We start from the raw sequence: 26,712 nt of genomic DNA on the forward strand, positions 1-26,712 counted from the left end.
ATCTTTGCTTTTCCTTTGCAGAGAGAAGATGCACCAGTCTGCCATGTATGAACTCTGCCAGGGGATGCACCAGATCAGCCTTCAGTTTGTCCGGCTGCAGCTCACCTTCGAGGAATACACCGTAATGAAAGTGTTGCTGCTGCTGAGCACAAGTAAATTGATGTCCAACTGGCACTTTTTTACGCTGTCACATCATCTTTGCTTTCGGAGACTAGCCTATTTCTAGGGCCAGGTAGTCAGTATTTAAAAGAAAAAAAAAGGAAGAGGAGGTGGGCAGAGGGCTTTGGTGCAGGATGAATTAAGTTACTTGCAGAGTTTGGGTGATGCATCTGCCTTGATCCCTTCACCCATCTGGCCACTAAGGATTCGTTAAGTGTCTGTTATGTGTATGATCGGACTGGGCAGTTCAGGAACTACCAGAATAAATGAGGCACAGTCTCACCCCTCGGGGAGTTTTTGTTTTTGTCGTTCAGTCGCTGAGTGATGTCCGATTCTTTGCGACCCCATAAACTGCAGCATGCCAGTCTTCCCTGTCCTTCACTATCTCCTGTAAGATAAATTCAAGGTAATTTTAATACACTGTGGAAAGTGATTGTCTGCCATGATAAAGACTTGTCCTGGGGACTCAGAGGAGGGAAACACATGCTCACTTCTTGGCATCGGAGGACTCTTGATGAAGCTTCATCTCAGAGAGCTTTGCCAAGGTGAGGGATTGAGTCCGAGGCATGAGCTGACCTCCCTGCTGGGGAGCATGAGAGAGCGTGGTGGTGTGGGAAGCAGACCCACATAATAGTGCTTAGCTCTGGCGAGTTGTTTTGCCTGTTTATGATTTTTGTTTTTTATCTCATTTATGTATCCACTAATTTTTCAAGGCATATCAGGTACTATTGGATTGGGGAGGCATGGTTGCCCTGTAGATTGAACCGGAAGATTCCCACCTCTTGAAGACATCTGCTGTCTGTTAGGCAAGCAGGGGAGTGTGGTCCAGAAGGCTCTGGGCAGTGGGCTGACATGGCCCAAGGGGTCCTTCATGGCTTCGTGAAGATGTGTCTGGCAGTAGATAGACTGAAGGAAAGGGAATGGGATGAGGAGAGAGAGAGGCCAAGTCAGACACAGAACTGAGCCAGACTGGAAGCCCAGAGACCTGCTGTGAGGCTGTTAAAATAACAGCTTGAATACTGGTGTATTCTTGCCTGGGAAATTCCACGGACAGAGGAGTCTGGTGGGCTATAGTCCACGGGGTCACGAAGAGTCAGACATGACCGAGCGACTACACTTTCACTTTCTTAATGGTGGTGGGTAGCTTGCTGACAGCACCAGATGCATTCAAGACACACTGCAGAGTCAGCCTTGACAAGAACGGGGCGCAAAATGGTCTGGGTCAGAAGCAACCCGGGTTTTGAGGGCAGAGATGATTGTGAGGTGGTAGTGATACTGTGAGGAGAAATGCATTCTTGTTGGGATTGGAGCGGATTTTACAGAGGTAAAATGAATTCTCCAGGTGGCTGAGTGGTAAAGAACCCACCTGCGAATGCAGGAGATACAGGAGATGTGGGTTCCACCCCTGGGTCAGGAAGATCCCCTGCAGGATGTGATGGCAGCCCACTCCAGTCTTCTTGCCTGGAGAATCTGATGGACGGAGGAGCCTGACAGGCTTCAGTCCATGGGGTTGCAAAGAGTTGGACATGACTGAGTGACTGAGCGTGCATAGCCTCAGAGAGAGGCCTAAAGAGGGGGAAACTGGGGGACTCAAACTCAGAAAACAAATTTGGGTATTGACATATAAGCTTGACATGATCCTTGTTGAACAGGAAAGTCCAATGGCAAGTGGGGTTGCCGAGGCACAGGAAGAAGCGGGAAGACCCACTGAGGTGCTAGAAAGGAGGAACACAGTGCTGAGGGACAGGGAGAACCATCAGGGAGGCAGAGGAGCTGGCAGAGGGCCAAGAGTTCAAGGCTTCCCAGAGGCGTGACTCATGGCAGAGCTTCCAATGGAAGCCAGGAATGCCGACAGAAGCCCACTGGGGTTGACCATGCAGCATCAGGCAGGTGCCAGACGGCCAGGGACTTGCAGATTGATGGGAAGCTGCTTCGGACATCTGGAGCCAAGCATGAGAGGAGAGACCACGATGGCAGAAGGAGCCAGAAGAGACGAGGGAGGCAGGGTTAGCCTTGGCAGGGATGCTAAACGCTTCTTCCCCTGACAGCAGCCCAAGCCTTTCCAAACAGAGGGGAAGGAATCTGAGGAAGCTCTCATCAGATGAGGGTGAGGCTGGGATGGTGGCAGGAGACAGGCTGGAGAGGAAATCTCAGAACCGAGTGCCGTGACCACTGAGGAGAAGGAGAAGTGTTCTGGGTGCCAGGACACCAGGGCGAGTGGCGCCGACTTCGGAGGAGGGGAGGCTGTTGCATGACCCCTGGGAAGCTGAAAGGAGCATCTGAGACATGCCCAGCCCTCCCCCCAGGGCCCAGGAGTTAGTGGCTGCGGTGAAGGGTTTTCAGTAGAGCCATTTGGAAGTGAGTGGCATGAGCAGCCAAGCATCTTGGATAGAATGGATAAGAAAAGATGCTGATCCCAGCACGGAGGGATGGGGTCTGGGGAAGAGTGAAGCCTGCACCTAGCAGGGCAGGAAGGGGGGAGGCAGGGGCTGATGTGTCAGTATCCGCTCTACACACATCTAGTGTCTCTCGGTTTCCAAAGAGGTTTTCCATCCATCATCTGATCTAACGCTGCAAGACTGCTAACTTATCTAAAGTGGACAAAACAGAGGCGTGCGGGTGTGACTTGTGCAGCCTTCTTGGTGAATTAGGACTCAGACCCAGGGCTTTGGCCTTCCCTTCCAGCCGGATGCAAGGGTGGAAAGCAGGCTGGCAACAGGGGACAGCCGCAGGGAGGGGGCGGGTGAGCCGGCTGGGCTGCACTCCAGCAGCGAGACGGACCAGCCGCCTGGGAGGGCGGTGGGTTCACCGTGTCTCAGCTGTGTTTCGCTTGGCCAGCAAGGCTTTTCAGGTTGCTTTCGGCCTGTTGTCGTGTTTGACTTTCATGGACTTTGATTGCACAGGCAGCCCGTGCTCTCCCCAGTTTACCGCAGGCCCCACCAGTCCTCAGTACCCACCGCTCCTCACTATATGCTCAGCCCACATTCAGGAGCTTGTGTTTGCAATCCTCTGTCCACAGGCTCAGCAGAACCAAGCTCTTCTCCCTGCTCCATTGTTCTTCAGGGTTTCTGAGGCTCCCAGCTTATCCTTTCTAGAACATAACTTGGGAAGTGTACTTTTAGTTCCCTGCCCAGGGATTGAACCTGCACCCTCAGCTGTGAAAGCAGAGTCCTAACCTCTGGACTGCCACAGAATTCCCTGGAAATGTACTCTTTAAATTCAGCAACAGTGATTTTAGTCCCCTTTCCAAGCTGTATCATTAACTGTTAGAAGAAACTTCAAAAAAGAAAAAAGGAAAAAAATATCAGATGGGTGATACAATTTAAATTTTTTTCTAAAAATGTTCATGATAATAATCCTTTGTAAACATTGGCCACTCAACTGTTACTGGTGTCTTGTCCTTTTACATCCATTTAATCAGTCAACCTTACAATCAATTCTGATACCATTTAGCTCCCCAAATTAATTTATTAGCTTCCAGGTAATTCAGTACATTCAAGGCTGATTTTTATTGATGCAGAAAAAGTAAAATAAAAAACCAGGAGAACAGAAGTAAAGAATTGTACAAATCATGAAAACTTAAGGCTCTAGTAAGCTTATCTTGCTAATCTCTGATAGAGTGTATGAAAATTTTTCTTCTTATTTAGAAGGTTACATTATACACCTGATGTCCGGTATATGAGGAAAGTTAAGCTGTGACATCAAGATCATGTTCTTTTTGCTCACACAGGAAAGCAAACCAGCTTCCCACCCAGCTGTCTCTTTGCTCTTCTCCAGCCCATGGATTCTGGATGGTTTCCAGGAGCCCGGCTGCATTTAATAAGTAAATTCAGAGAATCTAGGCAGACCTCCAAAATTTGAGGTTTTGCCTAAGTTCTCTTTTATTTGTGGGTCTGTTTCAACTTCTAAAATATCTGGCTGGGAAACTGGTACAATATATTTCAGTCACAGCAGTAAAACACAAGTAATATTTGACACAAGTTGATCATACTCTTGAGAATTTTTGATAACACAACTGTCAGAAATATGAAAGCTTTTGGTTAATCTCAGTAGCTGCACCAAATAGCACTGAAATATAGTCATGAAATGTACTCACTCCATTCTAATTTTAGGTAATTTTTTAAATGTGTTATATCCATAAGTATCTGTATTGAAAAATGAAAGGTTTACTCCATAACATTTTGAAACTTTAAAAAAATGTGTATCAATAAGTGGGCTGTGAAAGCTTTTATATATAAACTCTCAGTTTCTTTTATAAAGTTTTGGGTTAACCATAAAATTTTGGTAGAAAGTGAATCTGTAGTTTCACAGTTAACATTCTACCTATTACCATTCTTCTTTATGTTTTTTAAATACTTTTAAAACAAGGGTTTAATTTGAAAGAAAAAAACTGTTACATAATGAAGGACATTTAATTCTGATTGTGAATGTCAAATATTTGAAACCACAACTAATATTGTGGCAGCCTCAGGAATGTGTGCAGTGCCTACAAGGGATTTATTTTTTCCCCTCAAAAAAGATAAACCACAAACCAAAAGCCTCAACAATTGAAACTCAAGGAGGTCATTAACATCATGTGTGAAGTTAATTTGCAAGATAATCCATATCTTTATATAGGACAACAGGGTTTATTTGGGAGCAGTGGTATTCTTGACTCCCGGGGTTACATGTAACACTCAAAAACATACTTAGCTGTTCTGAAGAGCTGATGACCCAAGTGAATTTTTTATTGCTACCACTTACGATAAATGAGCAAATAGCATGTGCAATTGAGAAATGAAAGTAAGAGCAATTTCATACTCAGACTATTACTATCACAAGATGAATTTTTCTCATCTTCATCTTCCAAAAATGAAAGTCCTCAGTGACTTTATTTGTCAGAGTTAAAGCATAAGTGCTTATTGGCTGTAGTGAACAAAAGCGAACACATAGGTAGATTTTCAGAGGGAGCCTCTGTAGGTTACGCTCTGCCCTCCATCTCCTCGCAGAATGCAGGCACAGGTCGCTCCCTGTCTCCATAAACCGTGTTCACGTGTGTCCTGGGAAAGATCATCTCCTTTCCGGTCCCAGAAGCACTCATTATGCTTACAGGTGCTGAATTTCAAAGTATTATTTTCAGTGAGATGTTTTTCATTTAATTAGAAAAAACTAGCAACTCTATGGAGAAGGCAATGGCACCCCACTCCAGTACTCTTGCCTGGAAAATCCCATGGATGAAGGAGCCTGGTGGGCTGCAGTCCATGGGGTCGCTGAGGGTCAGACACGACTAAGCGACTTTACTTTGACTTTTCACTTTCATGCATTGGAGAAGGAAATGGCAACCCACTCCAGTGTGCTTGCCTGGAGAACCCCAGGGACGGGGGAGCCTGGTGGGCTGCCGTCTATGGGGTCGCGCAGAGTTGGACACGACTGAAGTGACTTAGCAGCAGCAGCAGCAGCAGCAACTCTATAGGCCTTCCCTGGTGGCTCAGATGGTAAAGAATCTGCCTGCAATGCAGGAGACCGAGGTTCAGTCCCTGGGTTGGGAAGATCCCCTGGAGAAGGAAATGGCACCCGACTCCAGTATTCCTGCCTGAGAATTCCATGGACGGAGGAGCCTGGCGGGCTACACTCCATGGGGTCGCAAAAGTCTGACATGACTGTGCACGCACACACATACACACAGGGATGCTGTATACAAGGAAAGCAGAAAACATACTTCTTAATTTTCTCTTATTGAAGATAAAGGTGAATGTGATTTCTTCACTTCAGGAGTTTTTGATCTTGTTTTGTATGTAGAGCACTGTCCTGTTACCCATCACACACACAAATCCGGGCACAGACCTGCCAGCAGGCTGTCTGGGTGGTCACGTGACAGTGCCTCAGTGGTCATGTGATCCTAGTGCAACAAGACTGGGAAGTGCTTCTTTGCAGCATGTCCTCCCCCTGATAGACAGCCAGTTTCCCCAAGTGTCTGACATTTGAACTTGAATTTCTAATTTCAGCTCCAGCTTAGATTGTCTGTGTTTCTTCCAGTTGTCCTGAAAAATCAAAGTATATTTTCCTACATCAGAGGTATTGGCAAGTAAGGGTTCATAAAACCTTTGATGACAGGCCACAGGATAGTGTAGCATTGTGGTTAAGAGGCATGGGAAGCAGACCTAGGTTTCTACTCTTTCTCTGCCATGTATTTATTGTGTCCTTAGGCTAGTGATTAAACCTCCAATCTTCAGCTTCCACATCTGTGGAATGAGGATAATATAATGATTGTGTCATAAGATGACGTCAAGATGAAGCAAGTTAATATAAGCAAAATGCATTCTAACATACACCTGCTAAGCCAGTTACTTGTTTGTATGTGTGTGTACAGAGGTTAACCGTTATATAGCTGCCATGTTTACTCATAAGGGATTCCCCAGTGGCTCAGTGGTAAAGAATCCTCCTGCAGTACAGGAGATGCAGGAAACGCAGGTTCGATCCCTGGGTCAGGAACATCCCCCAGAGAAGGAACTGGCAGCCCATTCCAGTATTCTGGCCAGAAAAATCCCATGGACAAAGGAAGAGGAGCCTGGCAGGCTGCAGTCTGTGGGGTCACACACAGTCAGACACAACTGAACACACACACATATTCATAAATGCAGTAAGCAAGATTCAGTGTCAGTCTCAAAGTGTGAGCCTCACGACCTCAAAATAGCCTAAGCCATTTAACCACGAAGATGCTAAAGCTGATTTCCACTTTGAGAACTTACATGTCTGTATTCCTTCACCACAGTTCCAAAGGATGGCCTCAAAAGCCAGGCTGCGTTTGAAGAAATGAGGACAAATTACATCAAGGAGCTGAGAAAGATGGTAACAAAGTGCCCCAGCAACTCTGGGCAGAGCTGGCAGAGGTTCTACCAACTGACCAAGCTTCTGGACTCCATGCATGACGTAAGTAGAGCCTCTTGGCGTCTGTCAGCCACACACTGGACCCAGGGAAACTGGAGAGCTGAGAAAGTTCTTGAGGCTTTGGGAAGAACAGGGGTACATTATCCACAGGAGGCAACGAGAGGTTAAAAACTGATTAGGGGACTTCCCCTTCAATCCAGTGATTAAGGCTCTATACTTCCAATACCGTTCCATTCCTGATCAGGGGACTAGGATCCCAACATTTTTAATTTAAAAAAAAACTGATTAGGAAGAAAATTTTTTTTTTCAGAATACCTTTGAAACAAACTTCATTTAAAGTGAAAGGTGTGGCTCTTTCCCCTCCTGAGCAGAGTGTAAGAGAAATGGGCGCCATTGTGGCAAAACCCTGAGCTCAGGGCCAGAGAAGGAAGGGCCTCAGATTTGTTGCAGGTGTCAGGTCGAGTTTCTCATTTCTGCTGGCAACTTAGGAAATGTTTGGTTAATGGGAATGTTTGCTTTAACATTGCATAAATAATGTCCATCTTCTACAACTGTTCATCTCACAACCCAATCTTTCAAAAACATTATTAGTGGTCCAGGGCCAGCTGGGATCATCGCATTCTTTGCCAGATTCAGAATCTTATACTCACTGTTCTTCATAGGAGTCACCTTTCCTGTCTTGTGTAAATATGCAAAGTAAACTCTTGAGCTTGTTTCTAATTTACTGAATTACAGATGTAGTCAAGGTGTTAGCACTTTCTACAAAATACTGATTCGAATAACTTGGTTTGTCATGTCACTTAAAATGTGCTTCTCATTTCATTTTGCAAGCAGTTTCTTCAGTTCTGGTTCAAAAAATGTTGTACAGGGTCATGCTAATTTAACATTTTTATATTTGCTTTCTTTTGGAACATTTATTGCCCAAGTTCAGCCCATGTGATTTGGATAAGAAATCCTTTTTCAACTATTTCTGTGTTGCTAAGGACAGTGTTGACAGGCTTGATGACCAATATTATAATTGTGTTGCTACTGAAATAATGGTTCATCCTTTAGAGATTTGTCTATGCCACTGGAATGGTATGTCTTTTGGGGTTGGTTGATAAAAGAATGTCACTTTCCAGGGTTTTTACACTGAAGACCCAGTGCATATCACACTGGCCTTTATTTTCTCTGAACATTTCACATGATAAGAGTCAAATTCCCACAAGGTGAATTCAGTGATAGATAGTTGGGCTAGTTATCAGTGGCCTCAAAGCATGACTTACTGGAAAATCTCAGGGATAATAAATGATGGGCTGCAAGACTTTGGGGAACACAGCCAACAATGCTGTCCACAACTCTCACAAAAGGAAGTAAAGGAAAGCAGAGCATGAGGCAGGGTCGTCCACCCAGGAATCAGGAGCGCTGTTACTCTCTCCTGTTGGTTTTGTTGAAAGCCTTTCTTAGTGGAGCTGTTGCAGAAAGGGGGACCCCTTCCAGGATCGAGGGGCTTCCCTTGCAGCTCAGTCAGTAAAGAATCTGCCTGCAGTGCAGGAGACCTGGGTTCGATCCCTGGGTTGGGAAGATCCCCTGGAGAAGGAAATGGCAGCCCACTCCAGTATCCTTGCCGAGAAAATCTCATGGACAGAGGAGCCTGGTGGGCTGTAGCCCATGGGGTCGCAAAGACTCAGACACAACTGAGCGCCTAACACTTCCTTCCTTCCTTCCAGGATCGAGAGTGGGCTCTTGTCTGACATTCAGAAATGAATTATCCAAAGACACATGCGTGCTGAGAAAGCCAGAGACTTCACTGGGAAGGGCTCCTGGGTGGAGAGCAGGAGGCTGGGGAGCCAGGAGGACTGTTCTGCCACGTTGCTCGAAGTCTCGGGTTTTATAGTAATGGGGTCAGTTCCCAGGCTGTCTCTGGCCAGTTATTCTTCATTCTGACTCAGAGTCCTTCCTGGTGGCGTGCGCCTCATTCAGCCAAGATGGATTCCAGCGAGCAGGATTCTGGAAGGTTGTTAGGACACGTGGCATCTCCTTTAGACCTTTCCCAAACGCTTCCAGTTGGTGGTGGCTTGTTAGTTCTGTGTTCCACAGGACCTCCTGTTGTAAAATAATTCATGCAGATAGTTACTGTGGTGGCTTGCCAGGGTGGGCAGTGTCAGTCACTGTTTCTCCTAGCAGACCTGGGCTGGGAGCAGGGGGCCGGGGGGCAGAAGGTGTGATTCTTTCTTGATGAATTATTTTATTCATGCAAATGATTGGGCAGGCACAAGTGCAGTTGTAAAATGAGTGTGTAATTGGCACCATGTAATCTCATGAAAAAGGTGATACACTTTGAAGTACTTTGCATATAATGAGACTTAACAGCAGAAGTTAAAACTTGTTTATCTACAGCCTTAAAGAATCTCAACGCCTTTGGGAATCTCAGTGCCCAGTGGGATGGTGAAAACCCCCAGAGGCCACACCGGTAGTCAAGGTGTCAAACCGTCCTCTGCTGGCTTGTTTTTAGCACCAGCTCAGTGAGCTGATTGCCAGTGGCTACTAAGTAAGCAGTTGCCAAATGTCTAAATCATAATTGATGATTTCCTGCCAGACCCTCCCAGAGCAAATCAGTGTCTTGTTGTTCAGTTGCTAAGTCATGTCTGACTCTTTGCCACCCCGTGGGGTGCGGCATGCTAGCCTCCTCTGGCCTTCACTGCCTCCCAGAGTTTGCTCAGATTCATGACCTTTGAGATTGGTGATGCTCTCTGACCATCTTATCCTCTGCTCCTCCCCTTTCCTTTTGCCTTCCCAGCATCAAGATCTTTTCCAATGAATCGGCTCTTCATATCAGGTGACCAAAGTAATGGAACTTTGGCATCAGTCCTTCCTAGGAATATGTTTTTAGTATTTTTTTTATTATGGTGAAATTGATACAAAATAAGCTGAACATACTTAAAGCGTACCATTTGGGATGTTTGAGACATGTATACACCCATGAAACAATTATTGAAATCAAGACAGCAGCCATCCCCATCACTCCAGAAGTTCTCTTGCGCCTTTTTAAAAAACTGAAGTATACTTGATTTACACCGTTGTTAATTTCTGCTGTACAGCAAAGTGCCTCAGTTATGCATATATAAATAGATTCTTTTCTGCTGTCTTTTATCACAGACTATTGAGCACATCCCCTGTGCTCTACAGTAGACGTTGGTGTTCATCCATCAGCTGTCCTGCTGCTGCCCCCTCCCCAGTTGCTTTCTGGGTTGCTTTCCGGCAGTGTAGGTTGGGTGATATATGTCAGTGGAATCATGTTAGTGGACGTATGTTAGTGATACATGTTATGGGATCATACAGTGTTATAGTATGTGGCCTGTTGTATCTGGCTTCCTTCACTTGGCATAATTATTTGGGGATTCATCCACGCTGTTGCCATATAGCAGTACTTCATTCCTACTTATTGCTGACTGACCTCCCATTGTGAAGATAATCCACAGTTTGGTGGTCCCGTCACCCATTGATGGACATTTAGACTGTTTCCAAATTAGGGACAATTTCAGAGTAAGTTGAGCTTCCTTGGTAGCTCAGCTGGTAAAGAATCTGCCTGCAATGCAGGAGACCCTGGTTCGATTCCTGAGTTGGGATGATCCCCTGAAGAAGAGATAGGCTACCCACTCCAGTATTCTCGAGCTTCCCTGGTGGCTCAGACAGTAAAGAATCCTCCTGCAATGCGGGAGACCTGGGTTCGATCCCTGGGTTAGGAAGATCCCCCTGGAGGAGGGCATGGCAACCCACTTCAGTATTCTTGCCTGGAAAAGCCCCATGGACAAAGGAGCCTGGCGGGCTACAGTCCACGGGGTTTCAAAGAGTCGGACACGACTGAGTGACTAAGCACACACACAAAGCTGTGCACCGTGTGTGTGTCGATACATGGACACTGCTTTCTTTTTCTTGAGTGAATAACTAGCGGCCGTGGAAGACCTGGGCATATGGTAGGTATGTAACTATTTTCCAAAGTGGCTGCATAGTTGTGCATTCCCTCGAGAAGTGTGTGTGAATACAGATTGCCCCACATCCTTGCTGACATGCAGTATCATTGGTCTTTTTAGTTTTAGCCATTCTAATAGCTGTGTGGTGATGTCTCCCTGGAAAGTAAGTGTTAGTCGCTCAGTCGTGTGTCTGACTCTTTAGGACCCGTCTTTGTGACTGTAGCCCTCCAGGCTCCTCTGTCCATGGAATTTTCTGGGCAAGAATACTGCAGTGGGTTACCATTTTGTATTCCAGGATAGAGTTGTTGCGAAGATAACAATAGTGGTTGGTTTAGTCACTAAGTCATGTCCACCTCTCTGCAAGCCCATGGACTGTAGCCCGCCAGGCTCCTCTGTCCATGGGATTTCCCAGGCAAGAATACTGGAGTGGATAGACATTTCCTTCTCCAGGGGATCTTCTGACCCAGAGAGATCAAACCCTGAGTCTCCTGCACTGCAGCAGATTCTTTATTGTCTGAGCCACCAAGGAAGCCCCAGAGTCTCCCTATGGTTTTGATTTGCATTTCCCTCATGATTAATGAATGATCTTTTCTTATGCTTCTTTACCATCTCTGTGTCCTCTTTGCTGAAATATCTGTCCAACTGTTTCTCATTTTTAAAAACTAGGATGTTTGCTTGTAATTGGATTGTTGAGTTTTGAGAGTTCTTTGTATATTCTGGATACAGTTCCTTTGTAAGACATATAACTTGCAAGTATTTTTTCTCTGTGGCTTATCTTTTCATTCTCTTATCAATGTCTTTTGAAGAGCAGGGATTTTCAGTTCTAAGAAAGTGCAGTTGATTATTTTTTCTTTCATGAATCATGTTTTTGGTGTTGTAGCTAAGAATTCTTTGTCTATGCCAACATCACAAAGCTTTTCTATTTTGTTCTAGAGGTCACTGTCCTTCATTGACTGATATGTAGTATCTCTAAAACCATTTTTATGTTGTTTTTGGTGGAAGGGTAGATCTAATCCACCTGACTCCACTTTTGCTGGAAGGAGAATATTCTTTGGGGAACCACTGGAGTCACTTTAAGTCTGAAACCTTTAATTTTAAACAGAGATGTTTGCCCTTAGAAGTAGCTTAACAGAAGCATCTTCAACGCTCTATTTATTAATATATTCCCATCCCAGACAGAACATTGAAAAACGCATTGTAAGTCTGGAGGAACCTTTCTAACATTCACGCTTACTCAGACTTGAGACTGCCTGCAGCTTTTTCATTAGAGTAAATTAGTGAGTCACCATTTGTGGAATTTTCTTCCAGGGAACAAAGAGCTACAGGAGGACTGGCTCTGTACTCAGAGCCTCGTTCTGGTCACTTTGTGGAAAAAGAGCATGTGTTCCTGAGAGTCACACAAACAAGAACCTTGTGCCTGTAAATCCAAGTTCTGTTTGAACAGCACGCCTAGTATGCCTGGCCTCGGGACACACATATCTGGGGACACGTGTACACAGTGCTCGGGACATACGGTTTTCTCCCACATGGTGCACATGTGTGTTGGCAGAACAGGGCCAGGGTGAGTGAAGGAACAGTGTCTGAAAGATCAGGTTGGGAGTCAAGTATTTGAACTGGTCAGCAGCTTGAATGAATCCCAAGCCCTCCGAACACCAGACTCCCTCCCAAAAAAGGGTTCAAAGAAAGCAGCTGTGGCCAGGCTTCTAGGGATGGGTGTGTTTTTGCATTCTAAATGGGTGTTATATATAAAGCACACAGATTCCTTATTCTTCCAGAGGGAATTGAGAATTACTAGTCACTTTCTTCCCCGATGGCTCAGCAGGTAAAGATCTCCTGCAGTGCAGGAGACGGAGATGCGGGTTCACTCCCTGGGTTTGGACGATCACCTGGAGGAATACTGGAAATGGCAACCCACTCCACTATTCTTGCCTGGAAAATCCCATGGACAGAGGAGCCTGGTGGGCTACAGTCCATGTGGTCGCAAAAAGTTGGACATGGCTGAACAACTCGGTACACACAGGCACTTTCTAGGTATTTCTAGGAGTGGCAGTTAATTTCCTATTAGTGAAGAAGGCACATTTCTCATGAATTTATTGGCAACTTCTATTCATTCATGGAGACAGAGGCCTCTTTATGCTATGATCAGGTTGTAGAACAGCTGCTGCTGCTGCTGCTGCTGCTGCTAAGTCGCCTCAGTCGTGTCCAACTCTGTGCGACCCCATAGACAGAAGCCCACCAGGCTCCCCTGTCCCTGGGATTCTCAAGGCAAAAACGCTGGAGTGGGTTGCCATTTCCTTCTCCAGTGCATGAACAGCTAGTAAACATTAAAGGATGATAGTAATAGAATTTCTCAGAAGCAAAAATGTTACGCTTTCTCTGTTAAGTAGTATCAAGGTCATAGTATTGTAATTGACTTTATTTCCATGTACATAATATGTTGCCTCATGCCTAGCAAAACTGTTGTGAGTGCAGAGGATACAAAATAACCATAGGACACGAGCCTACCCCTCAAACTGCTTAGAGTCTAAAAGAGGCAACTAGAACATTCCACAAAGCAGAAGGTAACTATGGACAAAGCAATCTTTGAGAGCACACACGCTGCTCATTCATTCACATGTCTGCGAGCCCCTCCTGTGTTCCAGGACAAGAGGTACAAGTGGGGACAGAATACCTGTCTTTAGGTATACTGCTTGCTCTTAAGGGAGAGCATCCCGTTCAAAAGGGGAAGCAGAGGGATCTGTTCAGATGCCTCAGTACCTGTGTTATTTCATGCCCTTCTAAAAACTCCCTATAAGATGGGTGGTATTCTCATTATTCCCATTCCTGTCCTTAGGATTCCCATTTGCTCTGATAGAGGAAGAGGTTCATCTGATTCAACAAATACATTAGCCTCTAAAAGCGTCAGGCAGTGCAGTGGAGGAAGAGACTCAAATCTGGCCTCGGGGAGCTTTCCGCATACTCAGGACCACCTAACAGCACCGTATAGGGCAGGGGCTGAGAGCTCTGCAGACATGAGCACACTGGGCATTGTGTGCTCACGGATGTTTATTCTGAGTTGCTGGAAAACCTTGTCGGGTAGGTCTAGGAGCCAGTCATGCTGGGCAGGGGTCATGGAAGGCTTCTGGAAGTGGAGTAGGGGTGTCTTAGAGAATCTTTATTTCGTGGAAGATGAGGCAGAGATCCAGAGAGTGACTTCTCGGGGTCCTTAGGGAGCCAGTGGCAGCTGGAACCCTCTTTGACTGTCTGGTGCTCCCCATACCCCCCATGAGATGCAGGAGGGCCTCAGACTGCTGGCTGCCGCTGGGTCCCAGGCTGGGCTGCGTCTCCGGAGCTCAGAGAACAAGCAGGAGGAGTACTGCACACGGCAGCTGCACTGCTCTCTGACTCTTCAGACGCATTTGCGCTTCCCTGGCAGCTTCTGGAATGCATTGTTTTGTGAGGCCCGGGGTTGCATCTGAAGGCAGTGAACCTGGTGTTACGCTAAAACATCACGTATGTTTAGCAGTTCCCAAAACCACATGTAGGGTCTGCCTCACCGGAGGCTGAGCTGGTTTCAGGGCGGAGGGGAGGTTTTCATCTGTGCTAATGATCATTAAACAGTAAACCGGGCTAAGGACCTACGCATTGCTGGGGCGGGCACTGGCGACTCCCTGGGTGGGACTGGAAGGTCCTCTCCCCGTGATTGCTTTCTGTGGTGGCAGAAGGAAGGCTGCACAGCCCAGGTGGCTCTCAGAGCGAAGCTGCTCTTCTGCACCGGGGAGGCGGGCACGATGGCAGCAGACACAGCGATACAGGACCCACCCCACGTGCACGCCGGGAGGCTCCCTTCTTTATGTGGAGAGGGTGTGAATTTCAGTTTCATGATCATCAACAGAAGAGATGCTGCAAGCAGCCATGTGCATTAAATTATTTCGAGAGCCCCGTTGCTCCTTTAATGAGCGGGTGCTTTCATGTCAGGCAGCGATAGTGGTGATTTCCATCGTGACTGCCCTTGAGGTGGTTTCGAGAGCGGTGCGGGCCTGCTGCTTCCCACACGCTGAAGCATGCCAGCCCTCAGCCGCCTAGATCCACCATGCGAGCTGCCTGCCCCTTTCCTGTCCGGTTCTGTTCCACATCTTCGCAGTCAGTGTCCCCTCAGAAAGGCTCTGAGGCCCACATCGGAATCTGCCACAAAACTGACTGCTGGGGACAACAATAGAGCGTGGCCTCTGCTGCTCCAACAGCATTTCTCTCGGGCACTCCACTTACATTTCTTGGTCCTCAGTTTCTTCCGCTGTGAAATGGGAATAAGACCCATCTTAACTATACGGGAATTTTTGAAGTGTGTGAAATGACACAGCCACAGGGTAACAAGCACCGAACAAATGTTCATCGTTTTGCTTCCACTTTCCCAGATTGGGCTTGCACTTCCCCAAACCATGTCTCTGCGCCACCGAAAAAAATCCGTCAGGCTGTTTTAGTTAACTGTAAACAGAGACAAACAAGCATATGGCAGGGCCCTCAAGGGGGTCACAGTCTAAAGTCGGCAAGACCCAGCAGGGACACGGGCAGGAAAAGCCATTCTGCACTGGGGGCAGGCTTCCGGTGGTGAATCCCATAGACTCAGGTCAGCATAGAAGCCTTTCCAGGTGCTTCCGTTCCCAGTGCCCTGATGTTGTTCAGTCACTAAGTCACGTCTGACTCTCTGCGATCCCATGGACTGCAGCACGCCAGGCTTCCTGGTCCTTCAGTATCTCCCAGAGTTTGCTCGAACTCATGACAGTTGAGTCAGTGATACCATCCAACATCTCATCCTCTGATGTCCCCTTCTCCTCCTGCCTTCAACCTTTCCCAGTATCAGAGCCTTTTCCAATGAGTTAGCTCCTCACTTCAGGTGGCCAAAGTGTTGGAGCTTCAGCTTCAGTCCTTGCAATGAGTATTCGGAGTTGATTTCCTTTAGGATGGACTGGTTGGATCTCCTTGCTGTCCGGGGGACTCTCAAGAGTCTTCTCCAGCACCGCAGTTTGAAAGCCTCTGTTCTTTGGCACTCAGCCTTCTTCATGGTCATGGTCCAACTCCCAGATCCATTCGTGACTGCTACAGTGCTCTGTGCATCCTGCCCTGGGCCAGGGGAGGCTGGTGTTGCTAAAACATGCTGAATGTGCTAGAGATGCTTCCTGACTCACTGACCAGATGAAAGATGCTGGTGATGGAGACAAGGGAGGATTGCTGTGAGGATCCGCATTGCTGAAGGGAAACCCTTGGCCTGGTATGGTCAGGATGTTGCTAGGAAGTGAAGCCTGGCCATACTGCCCCTGGCTCCTGGGGGCACACCTCCCTCTCTGCCCCTTGTTCAGGTGACAAGGAAATGAGACTGTATGATACTACATGTGTAATAATAAGCTAAAGTATGGACAACACCATCAGCACCCCCCGCTGTGTGTGTGTGTGTGTGTGTGTGTGTGTGTGTGTGTGTAAGAGAGCACAATCAAGATTTAAAGCCTTACTCTGTCTCCCAGGTGAAACAACCATTTAATACAATTGTTAGCCATATTACACTGCCTTCTTCTTTGGTGAGACCATGACCAAGAAAGAGTCTAAATAAAGGCAGGGTTGTTTATGCCAGAGTCAGTGAAGTGAGCAAAGCATTATCTTCCAGGGCACCAGGGAGGGGCCCAGACCTACTCCTCCTAGAAGGGAAATCATCATAGGTAACGATTTCAAATTAACTGAGGAATTCACGTGGCAGAGCTCATTCTTTGCCTGTTCGGTGAAACCAACAGGACAGTTATTAATGGTTCGTGGCACCTCTTTCTGCAGCCCTGTTTTGGAGTTTGCCTTTACAGATTTCTTGTTTCAAGGGTGCAGTGGAGTTCAGACTACATTGCCCTGGGTGCACTGTACCAATGAGTGCTTATTTTCCTCTAAGAAAATTATTTTATGTTTGCATGACTGAAAAAACATGTATCACATATATTTAAACATTAAAATGAGGGAAATGGGATAAAATAGGTCAGAATGTTCTGGGTTTTTTTTTCAGTATTGTGGATTAATAGGGAAAGGATGACTTCGGGTATGACGTGGAGAGGTCTGGGTGGGCTCAGGATGGGTGTGTTTCATGTGCTGGTAGCTGGGGCCACGAAGCATCATGAAGATCCGAGTCCCCATGGACACACAGGGAGTCCCTGCCCGTTGTACCTCCTTTGTTCACCATGTTCATGGTTAAGGGTGCTGGTGCTCAGTGATCACTGTCGTATTTCTCCAAGCTCCCCTCTGGATGCCCCCGGAGGCTGTTGCTTGATGTAGTCGTACTTGTTGAACTTTCCTTCTGCCACTTGTGCTTCTGGTGTCATATCCCAAAAAATCATTTGCCAAGACCAAGGTCGAGGAATTGACAGGTAGGCACATGTATGGAAGCCTCCACTGGGCAAGGGACCTTGCTAATCCTGAGGATATACGAGCAGCCGAGGGGGACTCATTCCCTGCCCGCAGAGTGTGTAGTCTGATAGGGAAGAGAGGAGACAAGTAAACTGGGCATTAGAATATGGCATGCTGGGTGGCTGAGGTTGATGGGTAAGGCCCACGTGTGTCAGGGTAGGTGTCCTGAAGGGGAAGTGGCAGGGTAGAGGTGGTTCAGGGCGTGAGATGAGGGAAGTGACTGCTAAGCTCAGTCCCAAAGGCAAAGAGGGTGTTGGCCAAACAGACAGAGGGAAGTTAACCCAAGCCAAAGGAGTTCCTATCCCAAGGGAGACAGCACATGGTGATTTTGAGAAATAGAGAATTCACTGTATCCAAGAGCATCAAAGAGGAGCAGAGAGGATTAAGGATGGGGACAGTGAAAAGATCTGTAAACCACCTGGAGGTAGCTAGTGAGGGATTTTGAGCACATCTGTAGAGTCTAAAGCTGTTCCTTCCAGTCTGGTAACCACTGGCCACAAGTGGCTGCTGCTGCTACTAAGTCGCTTCAGTCGTGTCCAACTCTGTGTAACCCCATAGACGGCAGCCCACCAGGCTCTGCCATCCCTGGGATTCTCCAGGCAAGAACACTGGATTGGGTTGCCATTTCCTTCTCCAGTGCATGAAAGTGAAAAGTGAAAGTGAAGTCGCTTAGTTGTGTCCAACCCTCAGCGACCTCATGGACTGCAGCCTACCAGGCTCCTCCGTCCATGGGATTTTCCAGGCAAGAGTACTGGAGTTGGGTGCCATTGCCTTCTCTGCCACAAGTGGCTACTGACATGTAAATATAACTTAAAATTGAGTCCCACATTTCACGGGCTCAGCAGCCACATATGGCCAGTTACCATCACGTTGGGAGGGCAGATGGCTGAATTGACAGTGCTGATCTAGAGGGTCTATTGGAGGAGAAGCAGAGGGCCAGTAAGGATGCTGAGCTGGTGGTCCAGGTAAGAGACGGAGGCTGGGCGCTAAGGTAGAGCAGGGCCAGGGGGACCGCGGACATATTCAGGTAGCGGAACAGACGGTTCTTGGTGGTGGATAGGACAGAGGGGTGGAGAGAGGAGGGAGGGGGTCTAAGATGACCCAGGCTTTGGACGTAGGTTGTTGTAGGGTGGCAGCAGCACTGAGTGAGGAGATGCGGAGGAGGAGCTTTGTGAGGAGAGGTGATGGGCACGTTTTGGACGTGCTGAGTTGAGGTGCCCTGAGGAATCCCAGGAGAGATGTCAGGTGAGCTCAGGGCTCTGTGGAGATGAGGATGAGTGCTGATGCAGCCTCAGGAGGTACAGCGCATGGCTGTCCATGCAGCCCGGGGGTCAGTGGAGCCGCCCAGGCATCGGTGTGGCTGTGTGATGGACAGAACCAAACCCCGAGGAACAGACCCACCAAGGGACCAAAACCAGGAGGGCGCCTGCAGAGAGTCTGGGCAGGAGCTGCTGCTGAAGTGAGATAAGGAGGCAAAGATACCGACAGGAGCCAGAAGAGTGTGTCCCTCGTTGTGCAAACACGGGGGGGTAGGGGCAGAAGGTGCCGACGGGCCAGTCAGCAGACAGACTGAAAACTGTTCAGTAGCCATAGCAACAAGAAGGTTATTGTGAGGAATAGCTGATTGATTCAACTAGGTTTCCAGTAACTCACCTTTCAGAAACCACAGAGCAAACAGGGACTCCAGGAAACTCGGGAAAAGGTCGAGGTGACACTGGTAAAGCTCTTTAATAAAACTGCTTTAAGAAGACGGGACTCTGAGTCTTTCTGTGATGTGATGGCATGGACGTAAGACAAGCGTTTCTGAATGTGGTTGAGAGAACTTGCAAAGGTTGAATCTACGTGTTTAAATACAGCGAATAAATCACAGTAGCTTAGCAAACTTTATAAAAAGCCCCCAAACAAACGATTGTGGACCTAGACCCATCTCTGAAAAATGTTCAATTAGTGAAAGCTGTATTATGTATTATATACATATATATATATATAAAATGTACCATATACATGTATGTGTACTATTTATACACATAGATGAGGGACAGACTCACAGGTAGGTACATGGGTAGATGGATGGATGAGTGTTCGGCCCTCAAGAGCTAGAGATACACGTGAGAATTTGGCACCTAAGGCATCCATGATGCTTTGGAGCTGGTCTTGTCCTTCAAGTCATGATTTTATCATAAGGTTAGTCCTGAGTCTTTTCTCACCGTCACTTTCACATCTCCACGTATTCATAATAGGAGTTAATTTCCACTTGCAGTCACAGAACTTTATCTCCTTTGGTCATTTGTGTTTGCTCATGGCTTTCAATGGCTAACTTAATGCAAAATCTTGGTTATTTCCAAATAATGTGAAGTGGTTTAACAGTGTGAATGTTTTAATTTAATGATGTGAAATGTTTAAATATTTTCAGTGGCTAAGTTTAGACTATTTCAGACAGTGCTTACCAGCTGCCGATCAATCGCCTGGCAACGTTCTGATGCAGTTGTACTTGACTGTAGAGAAATGAGGAAATTATCTTTAATATAAGAGCTTGTTATTCCTATCTTTAAAATTGTGGTAAAATACACCAACATAAAATTTACTGCTTTAGCCATTTCTAACTATTTGGCTGAGTAATGCTAAGTACATTCACGTTGTTGTGCAGCCAATTTCCAGAACTCTTCATCTTGCAAAACTGAAGCTCTGTTAATTCCTGTTTCCCCTCCCCACCCCAGAACAACCATTGCACTTCCTCTCTGCACCTGACTGGGTGCCTTTTCTGTGTGGACTCATACAGCCTTGGTCTTTCTGAGACTGGTTCATTTCACCTAGTATTAATATTATATCCTCCATGGTCACACACATTGTAGCATGTGTCAGAATTCCATTTTAAGGTAAATAATAATCTGCTCTGTATATAAACCGTATTTTGTCCGCTTATCCACCAACAGACGACTTGACTTGCTTCACCTCTTGGCTATTATGAATAATGCCACTATAGACATGGGTGTGCAGGTATCCCTTTGATACTCTTTTGGAGGTATAGACCTAGAAATAGAATTGCTGGTCTTGTGATTCTGTGTTTAATTTGTTGAGGAATTGCCACACTGTTATGCAGTTTTTTATCTTCCCATTAACTGGGCACAGGGTTCCAGCTTCTGTACTTCCTCAACAGCACTTGTTATTTGTTGGTTGTCTTTTTTTTTTTTTTTTTTTTCGTATAGTGGTCATCCTAACAGGTTTTCAAGTAGTATCTCATTGTAGTATTGGTTTGCATTTCCCTAATGGTTAGTGGTATTGAGCATCTTTCCATGTGCTTATTGGTCATTTGTATGTCTTCTTTGGTGAATTGCCCATTTTTTAAACCCATTTTTTTAAAAACTGGTTGCTTTTCTGTTGTAGGATTCTTTATATATTGTGCATCAGTTCAGTTCAGTCACTCAGTCGTGTCCAGCCCCATGGACTGCAGCACTCCAGGCTTCCCTGCCCATCACCAACTCCCTGAGTTTACTCAGACTCATGTCCATCAAGTCAGTGATGCCATCCAACCATCTCATCCTCTTTCATCCCCTTCTCGTCCTGCCTTTGGTCTTTCCTAGCATCACCTCCTCCGTCACTCAGTCGTGTCCAACTCTTTGCGACCTCATGGAGTATAGCCCACCAGGCTCCTCTGTCTGTGGGGTTTTCCAGGCAAGAATACTGGAGTGGGTTGCCATTTCCTTCTCCAGGGGATCTTCCCAACCCTGGGATTGAACCCAGGTCTCCTGCATTGCAGGCAGATGCTTTAACCTCTGAGCCACCAGGGAAGGGTCTTTTCAAATGAGTCAGTTCTTCACATCAGGTGGCCAAAGTATTGGAGTTTCAGCTTCAGCATCAGTCCTTTCAATGAATACTCAGGACTGATTTCCTTTAGGACTGGTTGGATCTCCTTGTAGTCCAAGGGACTCTCAAGAATCTTCTCCAACAAAACATTTCAAAAACATCAATTCTTCAGCACTCAGCTTTCTTTATGGTCCAACTCTCATATCCATACATGACTACCGGAAAAGCCATAGCTTTGACTAGACAGACCTTTGTTAGCAAAGTAATGTCTCTGCTTTTTATTATGCTGTCTAGGTTGGTCATAGCTTTCCTTCCAAGGAGCAAGTGTCTTAATTTCTTGGCTGCAGTCACCACCTGCAGTGACTTTGGAGCCCAAGAAAATAAAGTCTCTTGCTGTTTTCATTGTTTCTCCATCTATTTGCCATGAAGTGATGGGACTGGATGCCATGATCTTTGTTTTCTGAATGTTATTTTAAGCCAACTTTTTCACTCTCCTCTTTCACTTTCATCAAGAGGCTGTTTAGTTCTTCACTTTCTGCCATAAGGGTGGTGTCATCTGCATATCTGAGGTTATTGATAATTCTCCCAGCAGTCTAGGTTACAGCTTGTTTGCAAATGTTTTCTACTATTCCATGGTTTGTTTTTTTTTTCTGTCTTGGTATCAGAAATCTTTCTCCTATGAATTTATAATGATAACAGACAGTAGTTTGCTTATTAATCCTTGACTGGCAGAATTAAAGGTTATGTCTGATACCAATTTATTTAAAGAGAGGGGGGAAAAGCACTTTTCTTATGATAACCATTTCTTTGGCTTCATTATTCATTTCCTACATTTCCCAAGTATACCCACAGAACATGTGCCCTTGTTCACAGCTAGTTTTGAAACTCCATAAGAGAAGAACATCCTGTAGGAATGCTGGGGATAAGTGCAGACCTTGCCTTGTTTAGAGAGGTTAGGGAATTGTGCATTCCATTTCCGCCTGACCCCATGAGATTTATGATGCTATAGGGTAAGCTTTCAGGGGGGAAAAACCTCAGGTAGAAAAAGCCACTGAGGGTCTGGGAAAATGTCCTCATAGAAAATCACATCTGACATGCAGGAATCTTGTCCTAATCTGAAATCTACGTAGGGAAGTTTTTTGGAAAACTATGTCATTGTCTAACACCTGTGTCTATAAATCCCCCCCTCTTAGGCGACCTAAATCCCTCTTCTTACATATAAAATAATTCTATAATGCCTGGGATTTACCTAGTGCCTTTCTTCCTCAGTCCTGTCTATAAATCCTTCTAACAACTCCATGAGGCAAGGATGTGTAAATATTACTATTTACACTTAATTACCTCATCTTAACTCCTTTCTCTATGAAAAGAAAATAATAGTAATATTTACTCAATTTTTTTTACCCTTTTTATAGAGAAAAGAAGGCAAGGAGTGATTAAGTGGGTTTTCGCTGGTTCATGAGAGAGGCAGGCCCAGAAGGCAGGAAAGAAGGGAGGAGAAGCCCCCGGGGGACAGGAGTGCAGAGCCAGCCCTGCACCTGGTTTAGCCCTGCCACCCCCGGTAGCTTCGCCCTCCCTTTGGGGCCCTCAAACAAAAAAGGGCCTCCATCTTGGCTTAATGGTCTACTGTTGCCATCTTGAAATTCTTAGCAAACTTTGAACAAGGGGCCCCGTGTTTTCTGGCACTGCCTCCACAAACAGTGCAGCCTGTCCCGGGCATCATAGAATCTGTTTAAGATCCTGTTGATCAGAGGAGATGCTGAGTGTGAAGAGAATTTTGCAGCCTGTGGTGAACTGTGCACGTGTGTCTGTGAAGGAGGTGAGGGTCAGAGAGGCAGAAAACGTCAGTAAAGCAGGGCATGAGGACTGAAGGGAATGAGGGAAACCAATGCACGGGAAAGGAACCTTAAAACTAAGACCATTTTAGGAACCTCAGCCTGCAGTGTGAGAGACTTAGGTTCTCACGGATCCCTGGGTTGGGAAGATCCCCTGGAGAAAGGAAGGACTACCCACTCCAGCATTCATGGGGTTGCAAAGAGTCGGACAGAATTGAGTGACTTTCACTGGTGGTCCAGTGGTTAAGACTTGGCCTTCCAACGCAGGGAGTGCAGGTTCAACCCCTGGTCAGGGAATGAAGATCCCACATGCTGAGGGCCATGGTCAAACAGTAAAACAAACAGAAAACCCGAGATCATTTTAAAAGCTGGGAGGATGCTATTGGATCACTTTTATTTATGAAGGTCACAGTTCATGGCACTAGAAAGTGTATAGTGTTTCACACACACAGCCGGTCATCCTTACTTGCAGATTCTGTATTTATGAATTTGCCTACTAATTAAAATGTATTTTTAACCCTCAAATCAGTAATTCTCAGGGCACTTTCACAGTCATTCACAGACATGCAGTGGAAACTTCAGGTCACCCCCAAGGAGCATGCTCCCAACAAGGCCAAACAAGGTGACTTTCTGCCTTCTTATTTCAGCTCTTGGTACAGTGAGTGAGTGTCCTTTGGGTGGACTGTGTAATGCCACTGCTTTTTTGCATTTTGGTTGGTGAGCTTGCTGTCTACAGTTGCCCCCAGATGTACTGCTCACACACTGTCTTGTCTCGCTCAGTACAAGGAGTCTACCATATGCCTTATGGAGATGGTAAGTGTGTCCATCAAGCTTTGTTCAGGCGTGAGTTATAATAGTGGTCTTGACCATGCGTTCAGTGTCAAGGAATCAACAATATACATGGAATAAGTTGTCTTTAAACAGTTACATGGCTTCCTGGGTGGCACAGTGGTAAAGAATCCACCTGCTAATGCAGGAGATGCAAGAGACAAAAGTTCGATCCCTGGGTCGGGAAGATCCCCTGGAGAAGGAAACAGCAACCCACTTCAGTATTCTTGCCTGGGAAATCCCGTGGACAGAGGAGGCTGATGGGCTACAGTCCATGGGGTCTCAAAGGGTCAGATACAACTGAGTGCACACACAGAGACATACGTAAAACAAGGTTATGTATTGAGAGTTTAATGTTGTGACCAGTAGCTCATGGAAACCTGATCCTCTATTTCCCTGGCCTGGCAGTGACTTTATAGGGCATAACTACTGAGAACAATGAGATCAATTGTAAATGTGTGTAACCCACATGACATGAGTGATGGCAGCTCTCCACTTACATGAAAAATTCTGAATCCTTTAAGCTGGGCCCTGTCTTAGCCTAGTTTAGCCCCCTTATGGACAAGGATTCTTCCTAAAGCAATTCTTAAAGGCTTAGAGAATCTGTATAATACTTGGAACACCAGATCCAGCCAGAACCATATCACTTGATTCACAGACTTTTCCCCCCACATTTAATATTTCTGAAATCAGGAAACATCTTTACTGGATTTATATAACTAACAACCAAAGCCCATTCTCCCAGAGCCATCGCTGAATCCCTGGCGCTCCTTCCAGTCCAGAGCCGGCAGACTTTTTTCCATAAAGGACCAGGTAATAAATGTCACAGGCTTTGTGGGTCCTGTGGCCTTTGCCACAGCCAGTCAGCCACGGATAATATCTAAATGAAGGAGCATGGCTGGGTTCCAGTAAAACTTTCTCATATAAATGTCACATGTCACAAATATTCTTTAGAGTTTTGTTTTTCCAACTGTTTAAAAGTATAAAAAAAAAATGAAAAATTCTTACAGAACCATTATTAGGTCAGATTTACCCCGGAGGCCGTAATTACCGACCCCTCATTCATTCAGTGGCCTCATAGAATTAAAGGGATAAATTCAGCCACCTTGGTGTCTACTGGAGAGTCCCTATTTGGATTAGAAGAGGCCTTTGGTCCTTAGCCAGTGGTGTCTGCCTCTTGTTACTCAGTGATCCTTTTCTTTCAGAGACTGAAATAAGGATTTAACTGCTTCATCTTGATGTAACCAGATATTAAAGTTGGTAACTTATAAATATGAATTGGTTTAGATTTTTACACTGCTCCGTGGAGCCTGTATTTGCAAGAGGGATCTAGGAAATATTGAAAACAAAAGCAGCAAAAGTTCATGCTTCTATATACAGTAACATGCCAATGCGTTTCACACACAACCCTTTCATTAGATTTCCTTTGTTCAGCAATGTTCTAATTACCCCTTTATCTTTAAGCTCTACTTTCTGCTTTTCCATTGTGTCATTTTTCTTTGTGGTTTCCACACGTACAATAGACCTTATTCACAAGAAGGCGGAGCCGCGATCTAGAACGAGGCTAGTAATGCAAGGAAAGTTAAACAGGGTGGAAATTAAATAAATTTAAGGACCAAAAAAAAAAATCAGAAGGAAATTGAACCCATCATGCTATAGCACAGCATCCAAATAGCATATTTTGAAGATTGAATATTCATCACTGACCAAAGTTGGATTCCTGGTGTTGAATTTATTATAAAAACAGTGATGAGAAGTGAATTCAGATGTAGCCTCAGATAACAGTCAGATACTAATGGATGGGAGCAGCGGGGAGTGCTCAGAAATGCCCTTGGCTTTTCATGACCTGCTTCTGACCCCCGCAGCCAGCCCACTCCTGGGCACCTGGTGTGGCCCAGCTGCTCGAGCCTGTACCAGCCTAGACTCGGGAGCCAGCCCTCTGAGGCCACGCGGAACAACCCTGCCTCTCTCCCTCATCAGGCAGCTGGGCCTCTGGAAGCAGAGCCAGAGGTGCCCATTTGGCCTGAAGTCACCCTCACAGGGGGTCCACTTGTCTAGAATTTGCAGGCAGAGCTCACATGAGCAAGCAGCCGCATAGAGGCTTTTCTCCTGCATCTGGGACACACTTGAACCCAGATGCCTGTGTCCATGCAGGCTGGCCCTTGGCAGAGGAAGGCAGTTTTTTAAAATAGGGAATCCAGATACCCCTCTTCCAGATGGCAGCTTTCCTGCCAGTGGTAACTCAGAACCCCAGAACCTCCTGCTAAGTTCCCCAAATGCCTCCTGCAGGCCGAGAATTTAGTTGATATCCTGAGTATATTCACTTGTAAACTGGCCAGGAAATGCCTTTTGGTGAGTGTTTAAAAAATAGCCTTTCTAGATACTTTTCTGACCATACCTGGTGTTTTTTTTTTTTTTTTTTTAAAGTATAGTTGATTTACAGTGTGTGTTTATTGCTGCTATACAACAGAGTGATTCAGCTATATATATATATACACACATTGTTTTTTATTCTTTTCCATTATGGTTTATCTTAGAATATCAAATAGAATTCCGTGTGCTACAGAGTAGGACCTTGTTGTTGACACACACACGTGCACATGCATAAGTTTACACCTGCTATCCCCAGCTTGCAGCCCCATCCCAACCCCCACCCCTTTGGAGACCATCAGTCTGCTCTCTGTGTCTCTGCTTTTGTTTCACAGATAGGCCCATTCGTGTCATAGTTTAGATTCCACACGTAAGTGATCATACGGTATTTGTCTTTCTCTCTGATTTAATTTCGTCCGATAACCTCTAGTTGCATCCACGTTGCTGCAGATGACATCACTTTGTCCTTTTTGTGACTG

At 45.9% G+C, this 26,712-nt stretch overlaps 1 protein-coding gene across 2 annotated transcripts in view; it reads left to right on the forward strand.

Annotated features, from left to right (window-relative positions):
* Nucleotides 1-26,712, forward strand: part of NR3C2 (nuclear receptor subfamily 3 group C member 2) — a 420,091-nt gene that overhangs the window by 374,119 nt on the left and 19,260 nt on the right. For both annotated transcript variants that reach the window (XM_068989925.1, XM_068989926.1), the window contains 2 exons: nucleotides 22-152; nucleotides 6,911-7,068. In XM_068989925.1, the coding sequence (XP_068846026.1) occupies nucleotides 22-152; nucleotides 6,911-7,068 (289 nt within the window). The remainder of the gene's footprint in view (nucleotides 1-21; nucleotides 153-6,910; nucleotides 7,069-26,712) is intronic.

This window comes from Capricornis sumatraensis, chromosome 17 (assembly GCF_032405125.1).
Source record: "Capricornis sumatraensis isolate serow.1 chromosome 17, serow.2, whole genome shotgun sequence".
Classification (NCBI taxonomy): Eukaryota; Metazoa; Chordata; class Mammalia; order Artiodactyla; family Bovidae; genus Capricornis; species Capricornis sumatraensis.